The sequence below is a fragment of the Brachyhypopomus gauderio genome, chromosome 12 (assembly GCF_052324685.1).
Source record: "Brachyhypopomus gauderio isolate BG-103 chromosome 12, BGAUD_0.2, whole genome shotgun sequence".
Classification (NCBI taxonomy): domain Eukaryota; kingdom Metazoa; phylum Chordata; class Actinopteri; order Gymnotiformes; family Hypopomidae; genus Brachyhypopomus; species Brachyhypopomus gauderio.
In genome coordinates, this window is record NC_135222.1 from 15,443,330 (window position 1) to 15,471,318 (window position 27,989).

General features: G+C 45.2%; 1 protein-coding gene across 3 annotated transcripts; it reads right to left on the reverse strand.

The window, feature by feature from the left end:
• Positions 1–85: 85 nt before the first annotated feature.
• Positions 86–27,989, reverse strand: fn1b (fibronectin 1b). Of its 3 annotated transcripts, none has more exons than XM_077023264.1 (46): positions 27,664–27,989; positions 27,274–27,399; positions 26,933–27,070; positions 26,717–26,848; positions 26,067–26,204; positions 24,819–24,974; positions 24,224–24,424; positions 23,927–24,109; positions 23,329–23,505; positions 22,055–22,207; positions 21,680–21,808; positions 21,112–21,252; positions 19,345–19,457; positions 18,062–18,230; positions 17,507–17,683; positions 17,182–17,310; positions 16,960–17,049; positions 16,612–16,806; positions 15,144–15,422; positions 14,367–14,630; positions 13,565–13,659; positions 12,872–13,040; positions 12,674–12,760; positions 12,249–12,440; positions 10,867–11,145; positions 9,817–10,002; positions 9,559–9,648; positions 9,059–9,325; positions 8,845–8,961; positions 8,386–8,559; positions 7,914–8,069; positions 7,450–7,563; positions 6,793–7,080; positions 6,335–6,522; positions 5,909–5,996; positions 5,301–5,480; positions 5,053–5,142; positions 4,258–4,446; positions 4,072–4,161; positions 3,040–3,506; positions 2,726–2,864; positions 2,159–2,323; positions 1,288–1,413; positions 1,063–1,169; positions 747–860; positions 86–672 (listed from the first exon to the last, which is right to left on the reverse strand). In XM_077023264.1, exons 1-46 carry the CDS (start codon positions 27,821–27,823, stop codon positions 595–597), a joined length of 7,485 nt encoding a protein of 2,494 aa, XP_076879379.1. In that variant the 5' UTR covers positions 27,824–27,989; the 3' UTR covers positions 86–594. The 3 variants fall into 3 exon arrangements, with proteins under 3 accessions (XP_076879379.1, XP_076879381.1, XP_076879380.1); XM_077023266.1 differs by having other exon boundaries at positions 3,040–3,167; positions 27,664–27,988; XM_077023265.1 differs by lacking the exon at positions 10,867–11,145 and having other exon boundaries at positions 27,664–27,988.

The window sequence follows — 27,989 nt, forward strand, 5'->3', positions numbered from 1 at the left end:
ATCTTAAAACAGTGCTGGCAGCAAATAATCCTGAGCCATAGAAAATGAGCATTTTTTTTATAACCCATCAAGGGTGGAATGAAACCTAATTGGTACATTCTTGCAAAACAGGGCTTGATGTGTTAAAAACATTGTTTTTGGGTTGTTGTTTTTTTTTTCTATTATTGAACTGAATAACTCCAGCCATGCTTCACAAAACTTTCTCGTTCTTCAAATGCAGCTGAAAATACTGAAATTTACAGTCTGACAAACTGCAATAGTAACATTTGATCATTGCTTTCTTTTTATATATAGATATATGTAGTGTCTTAAAATGACAACAAAAACATGGCAGTCAATCAGTTAGCCTCAACAATACAACCAATTACAGTCAGCAAAGGGGTGGGGGTGGCGTTACTATCGAATCATGTCAGTTTGCTGGTTGAGAAGCAGCAGCAGGACAGCGGCTGCCGATAAGGTGAACAGTAGGAGGGCTTTAAGGCACTACAGCGTTAGTACAGTCGCAAAATCACATCACCATACAGCGCCATTATGTGGGGGTTGGGAGGAACATCCAGGAGATGTGACGGAACGGAGGGGGGGCGCTCTCCAACCTCACTCTCTGGGGTTGTGGTTGGCGACTGCATCAGCCAGAAGGTCCGGGCGGAGGCACTCGATGGGGCACTGAATGTTCTGTGGGAATGAGAAACAAATCAGTGCTGTCCTGCTGCAGGTGGTCCGCAGTGCCGCATGGGACGCAGACGTACCACTTTGCGCAGGGTGCCGTCCCGGTGCGGGCTGAGTTTGTCTGAGTGGACTGGCTGCAGCAGGCTGGCGTCGATCTCGGCTCCTGGCCTCCTGCAGTTCTCACAGCGCCAGCCCTGGCGACAAATGTGCAGTGTGAGGAGACATGTAAAAAAAAAAACTCCCCTTTTCTCTAGGCCGTTTCCCATAAAACTACACCAGCACTAAAAGGATTGTGAAAATCCTTTGAAGTAAATTAAATTCCCCATAAAACACTCATTGCCACGTTGAGCAGCCTGCCTGGCGGTCGTAACGCGGCGGTGAAACTGATGGCCGTACCTGCTGTCCTCCGTAGCAAGTGCATGTGCAGATGGCGCCGAGGTATTCCTTCTGCCACTGGTTGCCGACCTGATACGTCTTCCCGTCATCATAACACGTTGACTCGTCTGAAACGTGACATTTGATGTCACCAATCAGCCTTCGAGTGATATCACAGCTCTCGAGCCGATTTGAGGGAGAGAGCAGGTTGCCGGCCAGTGGCATGGTGAGTGAGGCGGGACTTACGTGGCTCGCATTTGAACTCTCCCTTGCCATTACCAAGGCAGGTGCAGCTCATCATGTGACCGTTCTCCGCCCGTCTGTCCCACCTCTCCCCGATGCGGTAGTTGTTACCATTGTCGTGACACCACTCTACGTGACATAGAAAGGCAGCAGCTTAGATGCAGGCTATGACAGATACGTTATTAAATGTGGGCTATGACAGATACGTTATTAAATGTGGGCTATGACAGATACGTTATTAAATGTGGGCTATGACAGATACGTTATTAAATGTGGGCTCTCAGCAGTGTGCTGATGTGTTCCCTACTCACTAATCACATGATGTAGCTCAAAAAAACTGCAGCTGACTGAAGCACATTTGGAGTCTCCTCTAATGTGTGTTAACAATATTCTGCATGTTGTGTTTTTGTTATTTCAATCAATTAAAAATTCAAATCAATTAGAAATAAGATTATTGTTATATACTTTATTGTTGATGTGATTATGGAACTACTACTAAACAGCCTGCTTTAGCCAATACCTCTGGAAGTTCCTCTCGACCTGAATGTCATTCCACATTCCATGTGGTTTGGAATATTCCTTCTTCACAGGAAACTACTGGCTCAGTTGGAATCTATACACTCTATTAGATGCATTTCAGTGGGTTTCCTGGGAGCTGAACTGGGTGTCTAGCATGGTTTCACGGAAGACATGGTTTTCATGGATGGCATTCCAGACTTGATGTCTCATCATTTTCAAAGAAAAACAGTACCAGGCTATTTATTTTTTCTTAGATTTTTTTTTAGATGTTACACATATGGCAGGTTGTACTTAAACGCAGCATGCTGGTAAAGTCCAGGTTCCACATTTGCACAAGGCTCATTGGATTACGTACTGGATGAGTCACATCTGAAGTGGCCACTTCCCAGACCCAGGCACCTGCACCAGAGCTTGAATCCCGTCTCGGACATTCTCTCCCACTCGTCCCCGACCTCGTGGTAGGTGGCGGTGAATGTATCGTAGCACGAGTCACGGTCGGCCGAAGCAACTCCACTTGTAACTGAGGTTTGTGGATGAGAAAGTGAAACAGATTTATTTGTGGAAAACATTATCTGAATGAGAAAAAGTCTATTGCTTGGGTCTACAAGTCAGTGTGAAAGAAATTATTTTTAAGTAATTTTCTTAAAAATGCATATTCTTACACTAAGCTCACATAAATGTATGTAGGGAAACGTTTGACTTGAATTCAAACCAAATAAATTTGAAGCGGATCTTTTTTCCAGTTTTCATGTTTTGTCACCATTCCGTGAATACAGATTTGAGAATTCAATGGGAACGTCATAAACAACAAGGATGAGCGCAAATCCCTTAGGCATGGTGACAACGGACACACGCATGGCATTTGCATCTCTCGAGCCGACTATGTTCGCTGCAGTGGTAGCAGTCCTGCTCCAGTTCCTACCTGTGTTGCCAGCGGTGATGATCTTTTCCAGGATCTTGTGCTTCAGCGCCCCCTTCAGGGCCTCCACGATAACGTTGTACGAGGCTCCAGATGTGAGGCCGATCAGCGTGGCGGTGGTGGTGGAGCCAGGCAGCTGCATCTGTAATGGAGGGCCAGTCTGGTGATGATTTTCAATAGCCTTCCTACCCCTGCTGTATACACCACGAGCATAACTTTGTTTGCGTTCAAGTGCATTTTTTTCAAATTCATTAAATGACTTAATAAATTATCTGCTTCCTCAATGTGGATTCCTGGAATCCTTCCATGCTCTTTACCTGGAACATTTTCTCTTCCTGGTGCGTGACTGGGTGGCAGGACACCAGGTAGGCGGAGCTATGCTGGAAGGGTGGCCAGGAGATGGTGGTCTGGGTCTGTGCTTCCTGTGGCGTCCCGGTCCGGTTCTCTGGAAAACCGAAAGGGAGGCCGTGACCGGCCCTCTCGCTCACCTGGACTACCACGGGCACCCTACCCCCATCCGGTCCCGCCTGAGGAACGTAGACCAGTGTCTCCCCAACCCCAGGGACTTGGGGCTGGGTGACGCTGGGTCGGTAGCCCCCGCTGGGCTGGCCTGGCCGGTTGTTGTACTCCGTGTACTCCACATGCTGCCCATGGCCGCCCAGATCCGGCTGGGCCGTGGGCCCCGCCACGTGTACCCTGTTGTCATCCACGTCCTCTTCGGGCACATCCAGGCGGTCATTAGAGCCATGGCGCGGGGGGGTGGGCAGAAGCGATGTGGCTTCCTCTGAGCGGAAGAGGGTGTTTAGCGGCAAAGCGTTAGTGGGAGGTGACTGCTGCCGTAGCGACTAACAGCCAGGAGGGGGCAGTGAAGATCCAACCAAGGAGACACAGCATTATACTGAAATATAGAATTGAACTGAGATTAAATTTTAAGGCCATTAACAAACAAAAGCTTCTCCTTGGTGGGTCTTGAAAGCACCAGCCACTGCAATGCAGCTTGCCTCCAGTTAAAGACAGACTTATATACAAGAGCATTTCTGCCAAGAACAGACTTCGGTCTATGTTGCAGCCCATCCACATGAGCTATATTCCAATGCGTTAAACTACAGTGGTTTTAGTCATCGGCTTTAATGCCACTGAGCAAGCCGTAACATGTTTATTCAGGAAGCAGTTAGGCAGAGTTATGCTAGCAACTCAAAACCTCTTTTCGTCTGCTTTTACCATAGCACAACAAAAAGGTGGTTTTGAAGGAGTACACTTGTTTTTCTCTTTTTCTAGTTTTTGCGTGTTTATATATATATATGTGTGTGTGTGTGTGTGTGTGTGTGTGTGTGTGATTTTACACTTACGGGTCCTGGCTTTGCCTACTAGCGGGGGGCTTGTTTGGGTGTTTTGAAGGGCAATGATCTTAATGATGTATTCAGTTGCTGGATTCAAACCTACAAAAGTAATTTAGATTGCCTGCTATGAGATGCCACTGTTATATTAATGTACGTATAATATTTATGTATATTTACATATGTAGGCAATCGTACCCGTGATGGTGGCATAGTTGATGCCAGCATGTGGGCGTGGGGAGAGTTCACGCGGGCTGCTGCCTGCCTCCTCATAGGTGACGTAGTATCCTGTGATGTAGCTGGTGGGCGGTTGCCAGGTGAAGGAGATGGAGGTTGGGGTGAGGGATGTGAATTGCAGGTTGGTGGGCGGCTGAACAGTCGGGGGAGCTGTGCATGCACACACACACACACACACACACGCATGCACACACACACACACACACACACACACACACGCATGCACACACACATACTGACTTTAATCATGTTTCATATTTAAATCTCTCCTAAACTGTCTTAAAATTCCAAAGCAGTAATCTCAAAGGAAATCTTATACCACCACATCAGCCAAACTGAACCCCCATGCAGAGCTGCAAATACGGTCTGTGTACCAGGTAATGTGAATCAGCAAGACTCACCTGGTGAAATGGAGCATTTTGGTGCAGCAGAAACTACACTGGCCTGACTGCATAACTCACGATGAGTGTGAGGGTGAGTGTGAGGGTGATGTTGGTGAGGGTGATGAAAGTTAGTATGAGGGTGAGTGTGAGGTTGAGTGAGTGAGGGTGATGAGGGTGAGTGTGAATGAAGGTGATGATGATGAGGGTGAGAGGCGGGTGAGTGTGAGGGTGATGAGGGTGAGTGTGAGGGTGGGTGTAGGTGATGAGTGTGAAGGTGAGTGTGTGTGAGGGTGATAAGGGTCATGGTGAGTGTCTTTAAGCTGCAGTATGTCAGTCGTTCTCCTAGTCTGCGTGCTGTAGGTGGAGTGCGTACCTGTGGTGACTGTGAGAGTGAAAGGAACGCTGCGACTCTCTCCGTTCAAGGTGTAGACACTGACGGTGTAAGTGACGGCTGGCTGCAGACCTGGAACAGTGGACACCACACCTGTCACGTCGCAGCAGAATGAGTCAAAGCTTCCAGGTCTACATCAGCACTAGCTAGGGATCTCACTCTCTTCTAAATGCCACCAAACCCCTGCAGCCATTTTAGCCTCTTCTTTCACCATGGTGACCGTGTCCTACCCGTGAGGGTGACAGAGCGCTCTTCAGGGTGCACCACCTTCCTTATGGGTACGTGACTTCCGCTGGTGGGTGTGGCCTCCACAAGGAAGCCTGTCATTGGCTCGATCTTAGCACGCCAAGCCAGTGTAATGCTGGAGTCCTTCAAGTCGGAGATGCGCACACGTCGAGGTGGGCTGATGTCTGCAAGGCCAATCAAAGGATTCATTAACTAGAATGATTCAAGATAAATAAACAACTGCCACCCCAAAATATTTTCACTAATTAGCTCATTCATATATGATCGTTCTATGAGTTCTCCAAGATATCCACAGTGAGAGAGAACACCCAGAATGTTCTGCACGACAAATATATAATAACAAATGATTTAATAATACAGGACAATTATGTGTTTTAAAATTCATTTTTTCAATATTAATAAGTTTTTACATATACATTTTCCATAATTATTGGCACCCCTAGTTAAAATGTGTTAAAAGCATAATCTCCCTCTGAAAAAATGTAGGAAAAAAGCCAGGACTGTAATTGCAGGTTTTTTTGTCCCACTCATGCGGTCATATTGTGGTGTGGGGGAAATGTGGAGGGCCAACAGCGCAGAACAGCCCACTGACCTTCAGCTGTGCTGACCTCTCCCACCAGAGGTCGGCTACTCAGGGAGTTCTTCAGCGCGTGAACGTGAACCTCATACACGGTGGCCACCTGCAGCCAGACATACCTCATTTCAGGAAACCTTTATTGGGTTTTAATCTGGAATTTTGCATATGCATATGGTACATATTCATGCTACTTGACTGGAATATGCATATTTATAGTGGATTTACAGTCAAGAGCACTTTTTGACCTACAACACACAAAGACATGTCCATATGTGTCTATACACACATATACAGTCTTATATATCCACACAGTATGAATGTGCAAATTCAGCATTGATTAGTGAACAAATGTACAATAGAGTCATGTGTATAGCAGTAGTTGGTAGTGTTTTGGTAGCCCATTTCTGAAGAGCAGCCAGCTGAGCAACGAATCTGATTTACCAGGAGTCCAGGCACTGTCACTTGTGTAGAGTCAGGAGACACATTCATCTCTTTGGGCGGGGCATGCTGGTTCTTGGGGGTGACCACCACGTGGTAGCCGCTGAGTCTGACCTCCGGGGCCCTCCACAGCACAACAAAGGAGGAGGGGCTAACATCCCCAAACTGGATGTTCGTAGGAGCGGGGACGGCTGGAGGGGGTGGAGCAACCGATCATACAGACACAACCAAAAATCCGTTGTGATGTTCTGATGTTGAAGTACCAAAGGAATTTGGTATATATATTATGAATGAATGAAATCATAAGTCATAGTGCAAAAATATATCATGCATAAAATGTGATTTCTTCCTATATTTTAATTTTTCCAAGTGTGAATGAATGGTCTCCAGATATAATTCACACAACAGTAAAAGTCAGTCAGTTTTCAACTGGCATAGCATGTGCAGTGATTGGTTCTCACCGGTGGACTGTGTGCCCTCCATACTCTCTCCGGCTTTGCGGCCATTCATCGGGATCACCTGGATGGTGTAGTCGGTGGCCGGGCGCAGACCTCGGAGGAGTACGTTGTGGTCGGAGCCCCGCGGGGACGGCAACCACTCGCGTATGCCCTCCTCAGGGCTGGAATACAGCACACGGTACGCGGTCACTGGACCCTCCGGGGTGCTCCACGACACCCTGAGGGTCGTGGTGTCCACGTCAAATGCCAGGTTGCCAGGATGGCCTGAATGGTCTGGATGGGTCCTGGATCCTGAAAGAAAGAGGTTCTGAGGTTTAGAAATCTAGTTATTCTAGTACCATTGGGGCTTAGATGGCTGGATTGGAAATATTGTAGAACCATTTAAATCTAAATTTAACGATCAGGTAAATTAATTTTTTTCTTCAAAGATGGACCATGTATACACCTGATTATAACTTTTGATCACTGAATTGTGTTACCTAAAGGTAACTCTTTAATTACTATTTAAAATCACTCAAATAATGTACATTTATAGTTAACATTAACATTGTGTCACAAATATATTTCACTGCTCTGTTTTAATTACTAGGTAAACTGGATGTCTTGTAAGATGTGCATATGTGAAAATGAGTACAGCTAAAACAACTAATAAACTATCACCTGTAGTTGCTCTTTCTACCACTGGGGGGCTCTCTCCTTCAGGGCTGATGGCAAGCACACTTATCGTGTATTCCACCGTAGGTTTCAAGCCTGATATTTTCAACTCTGTCTGATCTGAGAAGAGAAGAAACAACCTACAGCACCATTCGTGTATTTATATTATTTTTTTTTATATTTATGTAAAGTAACAATACCACCATTTCTAGAGGCTCTGTATGTGCTTAAGATACAACACAGTGTTACAGTGTAGGTTGCAGTGAAAACTAGAGTGACAGTATAGGCCACAGCAACACAGAACACCATAGAAACATAGTAGGCCACAGTGAATACCACATTAACACAGTAGGCCACAGTGAATACCACAGTAACACTAGGCCACAGTGAACACCACAGTAACACTAGGCCACAGTGAACACCACAGTGAATACCACAGTGGCTATAGTGAGAGAGCTGTAGAGACTTACCAGGACCAACCACCTTGGTGAAGGTGGGACCCTCTCCACTTTGGGGAACCCCTGTGACCTTGTAGCCTGTAATGGGCCCTTTGGCAGGACTCCAGCGCACGGTCATGACACTGTCTTGGATATTCGTCACGTCCAAGGCAGAGGGTGAGGGGACATCTGGGGACAGATTGTTCCTTTTACACCAAGCGCACCAAGTGTGAAATTATTCACACTTTTTCTGCTTCGTTCTTAAAAGTGTCTTCACTCAGAAACTCCCTCAAAGGTGAAGGAAAGCTGTTTAATTCTTCCCACTGTTCCTCTTGGTTAAAAGTCTATATCAATAAGTTCAGTATTATTTACTGTATGCTGGATGGAAACTGTTCTTAGGTCAGTTTTAAACAGTGTTATTTGAACACCTGCCCTTAGGTCAGTATTTCCTGCTGTCAGCATCATGGCAGCGAAGACAAAAGTGATCCTTGTTCGAGATACCCACCATGGCTGCCGGTCCTGTGTGTAATGATGGTGGGCGTACTGGAGGCGGGACTATCTCCGCGGCCAGTCACTGCGTATACGGTGATGGTGTATTCGCCACCTGGCCGCAGGCCGCTGATGGTGGCGCTGGATTCTGTGCCTGGCACTGTGAACTCCTTGGCAGGGCCACTCTCTCCTGTAATCCAGCCAAACCCAGATCAGCTGTTAGGCTGTGACTGCCATGTTATGCCTCATTAGAATTAATTAATAACTAAATAAATAGGCAAATTGATAAAAAAAATAAGCAAAAACATTCCAATCGCATCATCCAATCAGAGAGCAAAGATACTACATAATAATAAATTTATATTCGTAGCATTAATAGCCAAACTTAGAATGATGCGGTTTCTAGATGTAATATTCACTTTTAGGTAAGTCAAAGGTATCGCTTAGCATAACAAAGGTGGCAGCTAGCACCAACCTGTCTCGCCGTGAGTGACTCTGTAGTAACGGACTGGGACAGCGGGCGCCTCCCACGAGATGGTGATGCTGGTCGGTGTAGAGGAGGTCACCTCCAGGTCAGTGGGAGCATCAGAGACTGCGAGAAGAATGGTCGTTCCACTGGAGGGTTAGCATTCACAACGTGAGCAATCCTTTAAAGAGAAGATGGAATGGCAGGAGGGGGCGGGGCTTACTGGTGGCCCGGGTCCCGGTGAGCGGTAAGCTCTCCTGGCTGCCGCTGATGGCATAAACATGCACGATGTACTCGGTCTCGGGCTCCAGCTTCGTCAGCACATAGTGGGTGCGTGTCGGGGGCAGGCGCTCGTCCTTGGGGCGCCCCCCAGTGGTGGGCTGGTAGCGGAGGCGGTAACCCGTGATTTGGGCCCGCGGCGCAATCCAGTGCACGGTAAAAGAGTTGGTGAACACATCAGAGAATTCGAGGCCCGTGGGAGAGTCCAGCGCTGCAAAGAGCGAAAGAAAGTGTCAAACCAATTCACAAGAAAATTGTCCCTTCTCAAGTCTGTAATTGAATCATAGGCAATTGTTTTGAGACGGGTAAGTCCCCACCCCAATAATTACTGCTCACACTACTCATAAGATGTGTTAAGCTGGGAGGTATGAACAGTGTCCCTCCTGAAGCCGAAAGAAAATGTATACTGCTGAATTGAGTGAACTATGTGTGCGATGATCTTACTTGTTTTTTGTCTGCCCATCACAGGTGTGCTCTCTTTCTCCTCGTACACAGACACCACGCTCACTACATACTCAGTAAGTGGCAGTAAGTCTACACACAGCAGAGGAAGCACAACAAAACCGATTATTATTTTGCTGATAAACACTGGCCCTCTGAAAGGCGCTGATCTACTAAACTGGGGCTCCGAGGTTGTGTCAATCATCTCTTTAGGATCGGAAAATCAAAGGAAAGTAAGAGGTAAGCAAAAAAGGGCCTCACTCTGCAGGAGGAAGGTGCTGGTGGCTCCACCCACGTTGATTTCCTGAACGTCATCGCTGCTGGATGGGTGGTAGCGGATCACGAAGCGGCTGATCTGCCAAGGCTGGACGGACGGCCGAGTCCACGACACGCGCATGGAGTCTGGGCCCACCTCACCGAAGACCAGGCGCGTCGGGGATGGGACGGCTAGAAAGGAAAACGTGGAAGGTTTTGGATTCCTGGATTAAGGTACTGGCACGCACACTGTAGCAAAAGATTCTCCTGCTAACCTCCATTCAATTAAATGAATTTGGAATATTTAGCACCAAACTCACATAAGCTCCAAAAATTGTATTGCGTGGGATTTTTGATCTGCTGAACTGGCTCTAATGACCAACTGGTGAGCCATTGTAATAGCATAAATCCCTAAATGCAGGGTTTCCAATAATAGAAGAAAGGCGCAATGAATGTTTAAATGTCGGCTGTCAAATAATAGTTTCATACTTATCTCATGCATGTTATTATAGCACTTATATTGCATTAATTATTAATTAATTATTAATTAATCGCATTTCCTTGGTCATGTCACCACCGTCATGCCATCAGGTACTGCAGAGATGTCCGCAGGCAAGCCACACTTCACTTTATACGTCTTTCCACAGTAGAAGGAAGGCTTCCAAAGATTCTCACTATACCAGCCAGTAAGGAACGTAGAAGGCTACCAATATTAGTGTCCGGTTCTTTCTAGTGGTAGCAATACAAGCTATAAAAACTTAGCACTGTTAATATGTGAGAGAGGGTAAAGACACCATGTAACATTTAAGGTAATGGGGAGTATTTCGTGTTATTCAGTTATATTTTCATGCTATTCTAAGTTTCAGTAGAGATAAGCGCCTCAATGGTTCATTTTCTTGCTTAAATATGAGACTCCTAAGAAAAAAAAATTATGTTTGTTTTAATTGTTTGACAACCTTACTTTGAATACTGTGTTTTAAACAACAATTTAATTCATTGTGAGTCCATCTGCCCTTTCAACTACAACCTGTAAGAACAGTCAGGGGGATAATTCACCAGGTTGGGTCTGCTGGGTGATCGTCGCTGGCTCACTCTCGCTGTCCTCTGTGACCGCAGTGACGCTGATGTCATAATCGATGCCAGGTTCCAGCCCCCGAACTGTATAATAACTGCTGGAGGAGTCCACAGAATCCTCCAGAATGGGCAAGGTCTCACTGCTGGCCACTACCGTGATGTGATATCCGATAACGGCCGGATAATTTAGTGGGGTCCATCGAATTCCGACCGTAGTGTCAGTGACATTGATGTAGCCAAGGTCTCTCACCTTCGGCATGTCTAGAGTACGTTCAATTATAAACGCGAGCACGTTTATAAGGAAAACAGGAAGAGATAGAACAAGACACAACAGCAAGAATCATGATCAATCAGCAATGGAATTGTCCAGAAGAGCCAGATAAAAAATTAAAGAGCCAAGATTTAAAAGAGATTTAAAAGAGAGCTATCTACCACAACACATGCACCAACGTTAAATGATTCACAGATTAAATGGAATTATATAGAAACACTTCCGACCAAGCTCATGACTGCTATGCAGGTCTTATGCAGGTTTTGAACTATTATGACTGTGATCATATTAAAAGAAACATGTTAAACAGCCATGCAGCATTTTGAGTCTATGTCAATTAAAAAAAATTTGAAAGATTTGAAATTTGCAATCTGAAAAATAGAGCAAAAAACTGGTCAGCTTGCACATGTGGAAGAAGGTCGCATGCTTAACTAGCTTTGGCACTGTTGATTCGTCTTGAACTCTTTCAGCGATGAAATTCAGATAATTCAGATCATATTCAGTAGCAGTTTAGAACAGGCAATTATATTGTGCATGACAGCAGCGAGAATTAAAAAAACTGTTTGACGCAGCATCGTATGGCTCATGAGTGCTGGTCGGACACCAGCTGGTTTACAATCTTCTAACTCAACCTAGATTCAGGAGTCTGGAGTTTAGAGGACTCTGATTCTGCTCAAAGCAATTCTCATGTCTCATGAACACGGTTACAGGCATCCAGAGCAATATTTCAGAAAATGTTCAATATTAAGAGGGTCTTGCACAAAGACGTATTTGGTTTTATGGAAAGTGGAACGCTCGGGAACTGTAGGAGGTCTTGGTGTGGGAATGGAAGACTGGCATTGGATATTATCCATAACATGGCTGGAAATGTCAGCTCTCAATACCTCTACTGGAAACGTGTATACACATTCACTCATACGATCACACAAGCTGCTTTTGATGCTTTACAGACCAAACGGGATAGTCTTGCTTCATGTCATACAGGGACACAAATTTACTTCAAATAAAAAAATAATAAAATGGTGTCTTGCCTATATCTTTGCCAGTGTTTATAATACCAGCTTAACCCTACTGACCGTGGGAAAGGCCTTACCTTGGGTGACTGTTCCAGAGATTGGCTCGCTTTTCAAGTGGTCTTTGACTGTGTAAACGCTGACATTGTACTCCACGCCTGGGCTCAGGTTTTCCAGGATGCAGGAGGTCTGTCCTGCCTTCACAAACTCCTCCAGGGAATTTCCACGCTGCCCATTTGTCGGGGAGCATATCACTCGATAACCACTGATGTCTGAGTAGGTGACAGAAAGGGTTGGAGGGAGTGAAGGAAAGTTGGAAGAAAAAGAGTAGAAAAAGCAAATGTTCAATGGGGCAGAAAGGAAAGAACAAATTGAAGAAAAAAATCACAGGTGGTCAACTGGTTCACATTATATTTGCACATCCTTTCCACCCCCATTGACACAGAGGGTGAAGGTCTGAACAAGTTTCTTTGCTAAGCTCGGTCAAGGGCATGTGGGTATTTACCTGGTGTTTGGCTGCCACGCCACCTCACCCGGAGCTCTCCCGTGTCTGGATTGGACACCAGGTTCAGGTCGGTCGGGGGAGACAGCTCTGCAATGGACGAGAAGGCCGAGCGTGAGAAAAGAGAGGAAGCACCACTGAAAGAGGGTTTTCAAAGAGAGCAGAGTCTGCTGGTGGTCTGCTGGTGAATGAGCTGCTTACCTGTAACTACCGTGCGTGTGATTGGCTTGCCCTGCTTGCGGCCGTTCATAATGGGCTGGACACTGTAGGTGTACTCCACTCCGGGAGTGAGGCCAGAGATGTAAATGCTTCCTGAGGAAGAAGTCACATCTCTGGATGCCTCACCGCCTTGGCTTGGCTTCACTGAAAGCTGAGAGTAACACACACACACACACACACACACACACACACACATACACATAAACCAAGGAATAAGTTCTGAAACAAAGTCAGTAGATGAAGTCAGTAGATGAAGAATTTGATCTTTACATTCTGCTTTTTGTCACTGCTACAATTTGGCTCATAGACAGTTCAATATTATAACTGAAACATACCATAGACTGTAAGTTCCGTTTATGTTCAGTGCCTTTCTTGGAATTTATTCTTACTGTAAAATCCTGGATGCTGTAGGTGTCTACTGCGGGGTGTATAGTGCAGGGAAATTACCGCCTGACTGTGTAGCACATAGCACTGCAGGTGACAGTGTTTAACGTGTTTGACTGACCCATATTGATTAACTAGGATTAAAGTTAAGGTAAGGAGTTGAATCTGAGGGCTTAGATTAGAGGGATCAATAAATTATCTGTGGCCCTGCAGAGTCTGTGTTAATCAATCCTTATATGGAAGATTGTAGCACTATGTCGTTCTTGGATATGGAGTTTTTTTATTTCCTACCTTGTAGCTGAAACGTTGCACAGGGGTCCATGAGATGATGATGGAGGTGTCAGTGACGTCGGTGGTGAAACGAGGAGCATTGCCCATGGGCAGGGCTAAGGGAGAGAAACAGAACAATTAGGGAGCCTGCTAAATCGTTCAAACAGAAAGAAAATAAAAAATGGGAAAACGCTGATCATTTCAAAGCACATCTACCAAATGCAGATTTCAAAGCACATCTATCAAATGCAGTCTCATGCAGACACTATGCAAATGGTATGCTATTTGGTCACCACAAAAATTCTTAACAAAAGAATGAGTTTATACTTAACATAAGAATGTCCAACTCCTACCTTCTCTCTGCTGTCACTTTTGGCTAACACATTTGAGATATTTTTGAATATTTCTAAGTATAATTGTTCCTTTAAAAACTTTTTGACAGGTGATATTAGCAGGTTCCCTTTATTTATTTATTTATTTATTCATTTTTTGGTGGCACTAAATAATAATGGTGTCCCTTATCTCATTTTTCAGCACATTGTTGTCTCTGTTCATTAACATTAACACAACATGGCCTCTGCTCATTAGCGCCCATTGGCTCTCAATGGACCTTTTATGCCATGTTTAGCATGTTAGCTTTAGCACGTTAGCATAGGGAGTTTTTCCTCGCCACTGTCGCCTTGGCTTGCTCATTAGGGTTCTGGACCCATAGTATTGTTAACCTTGTAAACCCTGTAAAGCTGCTTTGCGACAACTTGAGTTGTTAAAAGCGCTATACAAATAAACTTTGATTGATTGATTGATGGTTAGCACGGTAACTCACAGGTGGTGAAGGTGCCAGTGACTCCCTCACTGAGGACACTTCCCTGCTCTGAGTGCAACACGACTATGTAGTCCGTGTCCGGCTGCAGGCTGCTGAGCTCGAACTGCGTCTCGCTGCCCGGGATCCGCAGCAGTTTAGGCGTGGCGCCGCCCATGGTGACAAAGAGGCGGTAGCCCGTGACCCGAGCCGTGGGTGCGGACCACATGACCAGGGCACTGTCCTCCGTGACATCGGTAAAGCGCAGGTCCCTGGGTGCGTCCGGCTCTGGAGCAAACACAGAGATCATGGGTCAGGTGACTATGGTTTTGATTTATGTTTAATCTATGCTCATTCATTTGAATATATAGAGTTGAGTATAGAGTTCTAAATAGATACTGTAAATCGCTCTGTTAATGTAAATTAAGAGAGATTATTTGTGACGAATATTTTGACACTTATTGGTAAACCAGGTTGTCATTTCTGTGTGTATTAGTGTATATATGTTTTATTTGTGCCTTTGTATTATCTGTGTGTGTTTACATGTGGTGTAAGCCTATGTCTGTCTACATGTGTGTTTGTGTGTCTGTCGATATCCATGTGTTATGTGTGTGTGTTTGCATGGGTGTCCATGTATGTATGGGCATGTGTGTGAGTATGCGTGTCGGTATATACGTGAGTGCGCACATCCACATTTGTGTTGAGGCATGTGCATGTGCGTTTGCGTCCATGTGCATGTGTGTGTTCGTGTGCATCCGTCTGTGTGCGTATGTGTGTGTGTGTGTGTTCGTATGCACTCACTCGTTGACTTCTCGCCCACCAGTGGTTCACTCTCTGCTGCTCCACTGATGGCGTAGACGTGGAAGCGGTAAAGCGTGCCTGGCTGCAGGCGCGTCACCTCAGCGTAGGCGTTGGGTGTGTTGGGCAGCTGCAGTGGCTTTTGGCTCCGCCCATCTGAGGTCACCGGCACAAAGGTCACCCGGTAGCCCGACACCTCGGTCGGGGGGCCCACCCAGGTGAGGATGATCTTGACATCAGTCACCTCATAGAACTGCAGGTCCGTTGGAGCAGAGACTTCCTCTGTGAACAGGTGTACCGAAGAACATTGACAGGTTCTATGAATGCACGACACAGCAGTTATTATTCATTATTATTATTCGTTATTATACATAGTTATAATTATTATTATTATTTCCCATATTACACCACCTTTACTGTATTTGTGTACAAGGTTTTAATGGTAGAACTTACACCTGGTTCATAACATTATCAATTATAAGCAGGCTACTTTTCCAATGGGACCCAGTGGGAAAACCAGTAGAGTCAATGAAACAGGCAACACGAAGAGAACTACCCCCAGAGAGCTATATGAAACTCTTTTCATTATAAAAATGCCTGTGTAATCACAAACACTCAAACTTCATGAAATGCTTTTTATGATTTTATGACCCTTTTATGTGTTCATCACTGGAACATTTAAACCATTGCTTGATGTAGTCTAGATTAGCTTGATATTTTGACATAGAAGTGACCTTGGGGCTGTCTGATCTTCTCAACCAGAAGAACTAGAAGATCCCATATGTTAGAAATGTATCTGTCCCATACTGGTAGAAAGTAAGGGCTGGATGGCTTTACCGTTTCAAGAAGAGGGACAACTGCATAAACAGTAAGATTTCCTTTGAAAGATGAGCAGGTGACTGTGTATGTGTGTGTGTGTGTGTGTGTGTGTGTGTGTGTGTGTGTGTGTGTGTGTGTGTGTGTGTGTGTGTGTGTGTGTGTGTGTGTATGTGTGTGTGTGGTTGTGGTTGTGGTGAAGTGCTAGTTGGCTGGTGCTGAGGAAAACAGCAGAGCAATGAACAGTCTGCAGTCTCTAGAAGCTGTTCCTGGCTCAAGAGCATTCTGCGAGTCACATGGCTCTTGGAGCTAGCCAGGACCTGGAACACCCAGCTAAGTGCACCATGCTGAGATAAAAACATGCAGAAACCAACTACAAGGAGGACTACTTCGAAAAGTGCTTGATTATTAACGTCGCTGATCCTGTGATCAATATGTCATGTGTATGTAGTGTTTTCTGCAAGCAATGTTATGAAGATCTGTGATCCCATCCACGGCTGGTTCACCCAAAGCTGAGATCCATAGGAAAATAAAAGCTCCGAAGTAGATTATACCCTGATACCCAGCCCTGATACTCGGTCCTGGCCCCTGAATCCAAACTCATTCTTGGTGTTTGTAATGACCACTGAGTCATCATGGCTCACAGTTGCCCTACCTGGCTGCTTTTCTCCAGCTGTGGTGACGGGCAGGAACACCTGCTCGCTCTCCTGGTTGTCTTCCACTGCAAAGATGGTGATGTTGTACACTGAGCCGGGGCTGAGGTCAGTCAGGGTCACAGAGGTCTCCGTACTGGGGAGGATCAACTCCGTGCTGCTGCCCTCGATGGATGGGGTGTACAGCACTCGGTAGCCTGTACACACACAAACACATTTACTACAACCTATTACAATCTGTACAATCTAGTATTTAGTATTAGTTTGCTGACTGTTGCAAGGTCTCAAGTTTGACTATATTGTCATCTTACTGTATTTGTCATGGCACTGCAGGACTTTTCAAATTTTACCAGTGATCGGTGCTTGTGGCTTTGTCCATGAGATCGCAATGGATGTCTCCTCAACATTCGTAACTCTGAAGTCAGTTGGTGCATCAGGAGCTGAGAAAAGAAAGGCCATATGATTGGACCGCGAGGAAGACTTTGAACTGAACTGAATGCAGAAACACTGCCCTCTAAGACGCAGAGGCGTAGTGTCACCTCTGAACAAGAGAAAATGAACAGGACACGTACCAGTGGTCTGCGTGGTGGTCAGGATAACATTGGTCCCTCCCTCTGGCTGTACTTCGAAAACCTGCACGTTGTATGTGCGGCCAGGAAGGAGGTTCTCTATGTTCACTGAGGTGGCCGTGCGTGGGAGATCTGAACCCACACATACCATTTGATTATTTGATAATATTTAAATATTTGCAAGAAACAATATTTCACAAATCTAAAACTGTAGATTAGACTTCCAAACATATAGAAGAGGCACTAAGAAAGGAATATATCAGTAATTTGCACATAATGTTTTTGTTTAATGTGTAAGACTGCTGGGCTATTTCAGGGTAATGCCTACTGATCACGTTCGACTTGGCTCCCTCCTCCGAGAGCTCGTACTCCACTCGGAAGCCCGACACGGTGTCAGACGCCGACACCCAGGAGATGACGAAGCTGCTGGAGGTGATTTCAGTGACGGACTCTGAGGTGTCGAGGACGGGAGCGGGCTGTGTGGTCACGCCCTCGGTGGGAATCACTGGGACAGACGGAGGAAAAAAAAAACACGTCATGGGTTCAGCTTTGTTGTTGGTATTCTGGTCCTTTACAGCAGACCTCAGGCAGCTTTACAGACGTCTGGTGTTAGTTCCAGAGTGAACATGGCGAGAGTAACAGTGAGAAGGGAAAGTGCCCTGAAGGGTGCGTCCACGTTCCTCCTGGCAGCTCCAGACAATGAAAGTATTCAAAGTAGTGTTAAGCAGTGAAGCTCGGTCCATACAGAGGAAAGACAGGCATGAAAGGTGTCAGCCAAACAAAGGAGCAAAGGAAACTAAGGAACAAAGGAAACTAATGAAACTTTTTTGACTGAAGCATTGATTGACACTTCGAAAGGAAGAGAGAAGAGAAGAACACTTACAAGAACCATAGGAGGTGGTGAAGTCAAATCTCGTGACCTCTCTGCGGCCATAGCGAAGGATGCTTATGAGCTGACCTTCATAGGTCAGACCCGGCTTAAGTCCTGAAATGGTGTAGGAGTTGATGTGTCCAGGGATGACGGCCTCTTTCCATGGGGTACGCGTGTTTTTCTGTCCAAAATAAAACAAGACAGGCAGAACACAGCAGGGCCGGTCAAAAACAGCTATCTCCAGTCCAACACCATCAATCCCTCAACATTCTCTGGCTTGATGACGGCACTGCATATTTTCCACAGTCTGCGTGATTACTCAAATGTCTGCTTCACATGTTTTGAACCTGTTTGTGATCCATTCATAGCAGTGCAGACTATTACCCAACAGCCAACCCTGCTGTGGCTTCCAAGTGCTAGGCCCTTATCCAGGCTTTCAGGCCAGTTTCCCAAATTGGAAAAAAAAACATTTAATAATACAGAAATGTCAAACTGGAGTCCTTGGGGAAATGAAGTCAAGCATCATCCGGTAATTCCTTGTGAATTTATTACCAGGTTTAGTAGTACAGAGAATTCACCAAACTGCTGGTGTTTGACACCTCTTAGCTAACCACTGGAAATATGAGTAGAAAGAGAGTATACTGTGTGCATGTGTGCATGCATAAGTTTCACCACATTCTGATGTATATTACACCTTCTCCTGTCCAAACCAATAAACCACTTCAAAGACTTCAAAGGACCAAATACTGGCCCTCTGAACAGGACGCAGCCTGACCAATAACACATTGTAATAAACAAACTAAATCCATGATGGTCAAGTCATGCTGTTGTTCTTAATGTTCTAAAGCAGGGGTGTGGAAGTCCAGTCCTGGAGGGCCAGAGTCCAGCCAAAGTTTAGCATATGCTCTGCTCAGACACATCTACCAAACCTGGCAGTTGATTGATGAATTGAATCAGGCATTTTTAATATTACTTAATGTAGTACTGTGGTGTCAAAACCTCGTCTGAGAAGAACAGGACACAGTGTGGTGACTGACCTGCTTTAACATGACTTTGACAGGCCTGTCCTAAACCCTTAGGAACCTTAATTGTTAACACTACAAATATATTTGTAATTGTTATAAATGTCAAATATCTCTTCAATAATATGTTTTTCTATCAGAGAAAAATGCATTGATGCCAGCAACAATGCTGAAATCTAACTACATCCATTCCACTTAATCTAAATGAAGATGTGACCTTCATGTTCAGCCTTGTGAACCCTACAGCAGGGTTTGGCATATAGAGAAACGTACCACTTTCCACTTGAGAATGTATTGGGTAATATGGGCCGTCGAGGGTGGATTCCACTGAATGGGGTGAGAGTTGGGCTGGTTTCCTGTCTCTGTGATGATCACACGTACTGGAACTGGTGGGAGAAGTAACAACCATGATCAAGCCTATGCAAACAACTCATCCACTGAGCCATGCATTCATCTAGCTGATTTGAATTTTGGCAGCATTTCAAGTCATTGTATTAATGTGTTAATTTTTCTGTGTAGCTATGAGCAAGTGACTTTTTTTAAACCCTCAGACATTTGTTGAGCATCAAAGTAAGAACGATGGACCAAAGCCAGTCACAGCTTTTGATTGTGTTGAGAAAAATTCTGCGTCCGTTTTTGGCTCATTTATTTATCACTCCTGACTGGCCTGATTAGACAGAAAAATACAGAGGAATTCCTAACATTTGCCTACGGCTGCAAATCACACATGGCTTACTGCGAGATGACAGACCACCCAGTCGATTCCATACAGAGCTGAAAGCAATATGACCACTTTTAGGTTATTAAAATGTTTTTGGTCAGTAAGACTCTGTCAAACACCTGTCTGACATGCAACACTTTCCATAAAAGTGTCAATAGCCTTAAATTTTGTAATATATTTGAGCAGACATAATTCTGCATAAAAGCATATGTTGAGACTGTAATTGAGAGCAGCCTGTCGATATCTGCTTTAAAAGCTGATAGTCAGTAAATACTGAGATAGGCACTAAACACAGAGATAGGCTCTGCCTGGTTGTTGACAGTCCACAAAACATTGTTCCTCTTCTCAAAACATTAGGTTAAATGTTAAACAAGCCAGCTAATATTGATTTGTACTAACAAAAGTAATTTACTGCCGGCTGTGAATCACTGACATCAATGTAACATTCCTTGTGCAACTGCAAGTTTAATTTTTCAATGAAAAAGATCTAACACTAACCATTGCTAATATCTCACCATAACCAACACTCCATTAATAATATCTCAGAATCCAAACACAACTTTTCCCAATAACTCACTCTACAAAAGGATACAAATGAAGGTCACACTTTACTTCTACCATTGAGTTGTCACCAAATGGAGAGAGAATGAATGTCCTCCTCACCAAAACAAACAAAAACAATGCTGTGAATTTCCACGTAATTGGAGCATTGCAAAGCAAAGCTGAGAAAACGCAGCACAAGTGGGGTGAGTGTGAAAGGCTATAAAAGTTGAAGGGCATTTGGGCATCTTCAAAGTGCCCCCTGCCACCCTATGGAGAGGGACATATTGGCTCGGCTTCTTTTCAAAATGTGATGTCAGTAATTGTGTGGGGGGGTAACTCTTTTGTTGGGGTGTAGTCAAAGTCAAACACTGAGTAATAATCAATGGAAGACTGGGGCAATGGTTGGTAGTGTCAAGACCAACACAGCAGTGCACTGACTAAGGTCCAAACTCAGTTCAGGATTAACAGCACATTATGAAATTCCCTGGTTCTTGGAAATTTGCCTTCTCACTACAATTATTTTACAATTAGTATGTTTTATCAGATTTCTAATATGTCTGACCAAAGCTAAAATAAAAACTCACTGACCACCTTGTATCACTGTAAAGTTAATTCGCAGACCTGCAGTAAACTGTAGAGACTATTTTGTAACAGACTACCATTTGTGACAGCACACTTCATGGTCCTGATGGATTTTCACGTGAAGCATGGAAAGTGTGGCCGCCCAGGTGTATAAAGTCCAGGCTAAGTAGAGGTGGCCATATTAAACGGCGTACCTGAGGACTGCAGAGGCTCACAGGCTAGCTCTCCAACGCCATTGCCATAGCAGGAGCAGCGGTAGCGGATAGCGTGGATGACTTTGTCCCATGTTTCACCAATCTGGTAGAATGCTTTGGTCTCGGGTTCCTGGCACTGATCTGGCGAGGCGAGAAAAACATTTGCCAAGCGTAAATGACCTTTCACTCTCAAGCAACACAGGAAACATCTGTGATTTGGCCTTCTTGCATGGTTTGCTTTGATGTGGGCTGAGTGCTTCGGGAAAGGTGCTGGTCAGGCCAGACGACTGACGAAGGTGCTCACACTCTCTCACACTCTCTCCCTCTCCCTTCCTCTCTCCTTCTCTCTACTCTCTCTACATGGTAGTGTCGGCAAGAAGCCAAAAGACATTGTCCATTCAATCTATCCCAGAAAATGTCAGGAAGCATGAGCCATTGCTGGCTGGACAGATGCAGAAAAAGCTTTCGCATACTACGAACAAAGTCTCAGCCGAACAGAACGCTGATGGTAAAGGAAAGACAAGTCAGAGACGGTCGAAGCGGAAGGGGCCGTAATGGGCCACCTTACCTACGGCATCGCACTTCCAGCGTCCGCGGCCCTGTCCGAAACACGTGCAGTTCATCATGTAGCCTTCAGTGTGGCGCTTGTCGAAGGTCTGGTTCACCTCATACGTCAGGCCGTCTACGATGCACTGGTCTGTAGACAAAGAGTGCAACATGAGGGCCATCAATGCAGCAGGAGGGCGTGAGCGAAACACACATTCCCGCAACACTGCATTGCTTGTTGTCTTTCCCATTGCATTAGTTGGATTGTTCACAGAATCAAATTGCAACTTGCAACTTGTCACTGAGTCATAGCCGTGAGTGGCTAAACAGCAGACAGGATGTGATGTGATGTCATGTGTTCAGAGCTTTAGCGACACTGTGGCGACAGCTGTTGCACCTCGGAGCTGCGAGTAGGCAATGCAGTTCCACTCGCCGCGGCCATTTCCCGCGCACTTGCAGCGCATCATGTGACCCAGTGTGTCGTGCCGTTTGTCCCACTCGTCACCCTGTCGGTACATCACGTCGTTGACGGTGCAGATCTCTTCATGAGCTAGAGCAGGGGAAACCAGGGCAGAGAGAGTTCAGGCTAAGTGTAAGCATGTTTGCTTGGTCAGAAGGAATATATATATAACTGGATCTATGTCAGCGCCTGTGCCTGGCACTTTCTGGATGTACGCCAAAGCAAGCAAGTGCTTCTTCATGAGAGTCGACCCTGCCACCCTGGCCAGTGGAGCCGCTAATCAGCAGCTCATTTTGACCAATTATTACATGCTCATAATGTGCTCATAAAGACTCCCATGCTCATAATGACCCTTAAAAGCCTGCTCTTGAACACAATTGTAGGGCCAGTAGTTTAACGACCTTGGGCTCCAAAGTGGCCGATTCCATTAAAAGGTAATTACTGAGGGAAAAGCCAGTTCAGCAAAATGGGCAAGTCAGTCCAGCAGTACCAAGGCCTGTCCAGCAGTACCTGCTCGCCTATGGAAGGATCTAATGAGCATGTAAGTACAACCTAAATCATAGTTACCATCTTCATGCTCGTTTACTCTGGTCTAGCCATATTTATGCTTTTCCACCCAAGGCACACTTGCCAGTTTCTGAAGAACTTTAGGGGTCCCGTAACTAAAACGAACTAAAAACACTTTTGCCGGCATTTAAACTAACACAGCCCATGTGTGTAACATAATGCGAAATTTCTCATGTGACACTGTTTTTGACCATTTATTACTGTGAAAACAAACTAACATAAAAACGTTTGTTAAAAGTATTGAAATTGCATGTTGGAGGTCTTTTGATGGAGTCTTTTTAAAACAAATTTCCATCTTGCCCCTCATCTGTGTCCCCACCCTGCAATATTTACACATCCCACTAGAGGGACACACCCCACAGCTTGAAAACCTCTGCTCTGGCTAAGTTACCCACCAGTGTCCAATAGAAGCTACATATAGATTTTCAGCATTAGTGTGCTTTGAGGACTTCTAGCATGGGTGTTTCTAGTGTGAGTCGCGTCAAGGGCCTCGGGTCAGAGACCTCAACAGTCTGCTAGAGCTCAACAGTCTGCTAGCCTTGGTTTTGATGCTATGTACAGTTAAATTAAATGCAGGTGTGTCTACAAAAGCAAACATGGTCGACTTGCCATCGCTAAACCCAAAAGCCGCAAGGCACACTCACCGGCCATGGGGCAGAAACCGAAGCGACGCTCTTCGTCGTAGTTGGTGGTGGTGCCGCACCACTTCATGCCATCGCGCCGACCGTCCGCCGTGCAGTCGGTGTAATTACGCCCATTGTAGAGGAAGGGGAACTGGCACAGAGCTCCGTTGGAGTTGCCACCACGTGTCGTCACCATCACTGTGGGAGGTGAGAAGCCAAAGGTAAAGCACGGCCTACAGGAGAACGTTTCTTTCAGGCCTACACATACCGCACTAAACAAAATGGCGTCGCCCAGCTGACTCTAAGCACTGCACTCTTCGGCTTGACAAGACCAAGGCATGATCTTTCTCTCACTACAAATGTATCACTTAAATATCTATGGTGACATGAATGGCCTAACCTCAGTTAAATGGTGGTCCAGAAAAAGTACTCCTAAGGTGATTATTTGGGCTTACAATCCAGCTTGTAGATGTAAGCTAGCTGAAATAATTTACAAAATTTATGAGTCTTAAATGGAATCTAGGTTTCTTAGAAATCAATCCTCAGCTGTTAGCAAGTACAGAAAGCCAAATATATGTCAAAAATATGTAAGGGTAGCCTTAAGCAATGCTTGACTTACAGTTCTTCTGGGTGCAGAAAGCATACTGTCCGTCGCTGTCGTAATCGGAGGTGGTGCTGCACCACAGCTGCCCATCAGAACGGCCTTCTGAGATGCAGGAGTAGTGTGTCTTTCCCTCAAACTGAAAGGGGAACACGCATGGCTGCCCATTGGAGTTCCCACCATACACCTGTGACTGATCGTCTGTGCAGGCAAAAAAAGTGGGGAGCATCTGGTCACGTGACTGCGTTTCAGACATACGGTATCCTTGGTTTGAAGGTTAAGCCTGTGGAGAGGCGTCTGGATTCACTACCGCACCCCACTCCTCGCAGCCAATGCCTCCATTGATGCAAGTGCAAAGCATCTGTTGGTTGCCCTGCGACTGGACCCAGCGCATTCCACTGTAGTAGACGATGTCGGTGCCTGTGCGACAGGAGCCCTCCTCCTCCACGAGCTGGGGCAGAATGTTCACCTGGTGGGTCACGGGCCTGACCCGGGCCACTGCAGTAGAGCCGGAGCCTGCTCACAGAACCAAGCCAGCATAGATTAGGAGACTTAGCACACCATGGCTTCAGTGCTCAGTGAAAAAGAGCTTGAAGAGTCTAGAGTTAACTTGATTACAACAGGACCCACAAATGCTCAAAAGATGAGCTCAGAAATTCTTATAATGCTAGTATGCAAGAAAATGATTAATGCTGGACTGGCCCCTTAATGATCTAATCAGTGATTTCTAGTAAATCAGCCTCAGTCTACATGCACAACACAAAATATACAAAGATTTGACAATACCTGCATGTTACCCAAAATAACTGGATGTTTTAAGTGTTATTATTCGACTCTTTAAACCACGGATGCCAGCTGTGTAGACACCTGGTAGAATTGCCTTATGGCTGGTGTGGAGCAGAATGCTCACCAAGTGCGGTGTGCACTGATGAGTGTCTGTCACACTTCCACTCGCCACGCCCATTGCCCATGCACAGACACTGTAGCATGTGCCCTTGGGAGTCCACCTTGGTCCAGGTCTGACCAATGCGGTATGACGTCCGGACGTCCTGGTCGTTACAGCGGTCTGAAGATGCCAAAGGTTTGAGGGAATTGGAGGTCACAGAGTAAATGGCAGTGAAATAATTTCTTTAGGTTATAAATAATGTATATATAACTTCAATGATCAGTCTTTCCTAAAGGACAATGTCTTCTTTCCTCATGACATTTTTTTAGACATTGCTGTCCTAAACATTGTTATCTTTCAGATGCCCAAGTAAAATGCTTTAAAGATGTAATCATCACTCCATCACTCCATCGCTCTCTTGTTTCTCTCCATTTAGTTTCTAATGTTCTTAACTGCATTTGTTTTCCCTCACTCCATTTCTCTTAATCCTTTAAAATGCCGGTCTCTCTGACGCTGGTCTCTCTGACACTGGTCTCTCTGATGTTGGTCACATCCCTGTGGACTTCTCTGGGAATGACGTAAGAAGGGCGCAGCTACAGAAAGTGTTTAAAGGGCTGTGAGGGATCTGACTGAAGTTGAGGTAATGCTGGGTGTGGAATGAAGTCTGTTAAATGGGCAACTAGCTTTAAGGTTTTTTTTATTATTAATGAGTAAGGGTGGTGCAGTGGACTAACATAAGGAAAATAATGATTCTTTGGATAAAGCATGGATGAGGGCATCTGAGGCCTGGTACCAAAATACTGCCGGTTGTGCTCTAGTGCAAGTGTCTCAGTCAAAGCACACTTGCAAACAACATACTGGCTGCACTTTTAGTCCAGTATCTCCATAAGGCAATTTGATTCCTATGAGATCACACGTTCTACCCAAATATGATTGTATAACAACTGGCCTTACCCTATAATCTTGTGAATGACTCTCTGTGCTTGCTACTCGAAACTATTTCAGATGTTTGCACTTTTTTATATCTGGCCACTGAGTACTGCTGACCTGAGGTGACTCCGGTCAAGGTGGTACTTCACCTGCTCAAATATCCAGTTTCAGTATAGATGGAAGATATATACTCATTTCTTTTTATGCTACTTACCATATTAGTATAATAAGATAGTAAAAACAGAATGTTTGTGTCCAAACATTATGATCTAAATGCATGTATTGTCTTATTCCCTCTCTCTCAGCCTACAGGCTGGCTGTCATATTGGACATGCTACTTACTCCTGGAGGTGCAGGTGATGCGTCCATGACCTTCTCCCATACAAGTGCAGTCTACAATCATCCAGCCCTGGTAGGGTTTCTCCCATGTCTGCCCAACCACGTACGAGGTGCCCACGGAGGTGTCGTAGCATCGCTCAGCTGCAGGGCACAGGGCAAAATGACTGTCAGCTTATTTCTGCTCAAGCTGAGATAACAGCTCAGGATTGCCTAAACAATCTCAAGAAGGCGATAACATAGCCTCAAAAATGTGTAATAGATGGAAATTCATCATGTCTGCCTCAATTTGACGTAGGCTGGTTTTACAGAGTCCTGAAAATACATTAATTTAAGATTAATCATAGGCTAAATAGCTGAACCTGTGGTAATCACCACTGGAAATTAACGACTAAACAAACAAGTTTACACATCGATAAAACACATCGATAAGTACGACGATCAAATGTGTAGCTCGTGCATGGCTGTTTAGCTGTCTCACTGTTCATATGGCGCCCACTGCCCTGGTAAATATTTGCCATTAGTTTAAATATTGTCCCGAGTTTCAGAGAATCGATGCTGTTGAACTACTGCAGATATGCGCAATAGGTCTTAAAGAGGACAAGAGGTTTTGTCGACGTCACTGCCTTTTTACTTGAACGTTACATGGTTCTTACCAACAGGCTTACAGGTCCACTCTCCCTTTCCGTTACCAAGACACACGCACTCGAGCATGTAATCCCCGGTGTCATGAGGCCGATTCCAAGTCTCTCCAATTCGATAGGAACGCCCTCCTTCGTGGCATCGGTCTGTCGGGGGGGGGGGGGGTGTTAATCAGCACACTACTAACAAGGGAGACACACGTCATGAACTTGTCTGGGGGTTGTACTCACTTGCTATGGTGCAACTAATTTTGCCCTTTCCAGAGCCAATACACGTGCAGTCCCAGATCATGCCATCCTTCGGTCGCTCGTAGGTTTCTCCGACTCTGTACGACCTTGAGTTGACTGTGTCGTAGCATGTTTCTTCAGCTGCAGGATGGTATAGACATGACGTTTTAGTGTGTCAGGACCCGCGAGTTTTTTAGCCGCAAACAAACTTGGAAGACTGGGTCACACGGGACCGGGTGGAGGCGCGCGCGTAATTGCGCAAGCACGGTAGCTGGACCAGCTCGCGCTTTACGACAACGCTCCAACATTTTATCCGTTTTACAAATTGTAATAAACTCTCTCACCTGCAGGCTTAGATTCGCATGTAATTCCCGATGTTCCTCGACAAGTGCAGACTAAAATACTTCCCATGTACGGTCTCTCCCACTGCTCGTTCATTCGATAAAAACGGCCATTCTCTGTGCAGCTATCTATAAAGAAATGTCCATGAGTCATTAATGCATGTTTGTAATTCGTCAAAGAAATCAAATGGCACTCATTTTTTCACTCTTATTATGTCATTGAATTATTGATGAAGGTAAAACTTAAAATAAATCCAGTTTTGTATATTTATATCCCCTGCGCAGGTTTGTTTGTAAACTAAAGTTGCCAAAAGAGGAATATTACCAGTTTTACATTCGCGTGAAACATAAAACTAAACTAACGCTCTCAGTTACTTCATGAAACAAACTTACTCTGAAGTGCAGGATGAAGTCCAGACTCTTCAAGAGCTGCGTCAAGCAGAATCTGTTCCTGGGCTTGTCTCTTATTCTTCCCTGTCGACTGCGGCATACAACGCACAGCATTGCTTATGCACAGCGCGACCAGCAAACCCGTTACTGTGCTACGGGTCATTTTTTAAATCCAAAATAATAGGTAAAAACTTATTGGCGTTTTAGTTTTCCAGTGTTTTTGTAAAATAAAAAAACAAGAACACAGCTGCAAAGGCTGCGTAGCTTATTTTAAGAAATTTATCGCCAGCTGCCCTCCCCGCCGTGCAGCCGCAGTTTTTAGGACGAAG

Coding starts and splice junctions, on each gene's coding strand:
- fn1b (XM_077023264.1), bottom strand. CDS start 27,823: ATGACCCGTAGCACAGTAACGGGTTTGCTGGTCGCGCTGTGCATAAGC. Junction 10,003..10,866: donor CACCCAGCAGACCCAACCTG/GTGAATTATCCC, acceptor TTTCCTTTCTAG/CCGTCCCATCCCCGACGCGC. Junction 7,564..7,913: donor CACCAAGGTGGTTGGTCCTG/GTAAGTCTCTAC, acceptor TTCTCTTCTCAG/ATCAGACAGAGTTGAAAATA.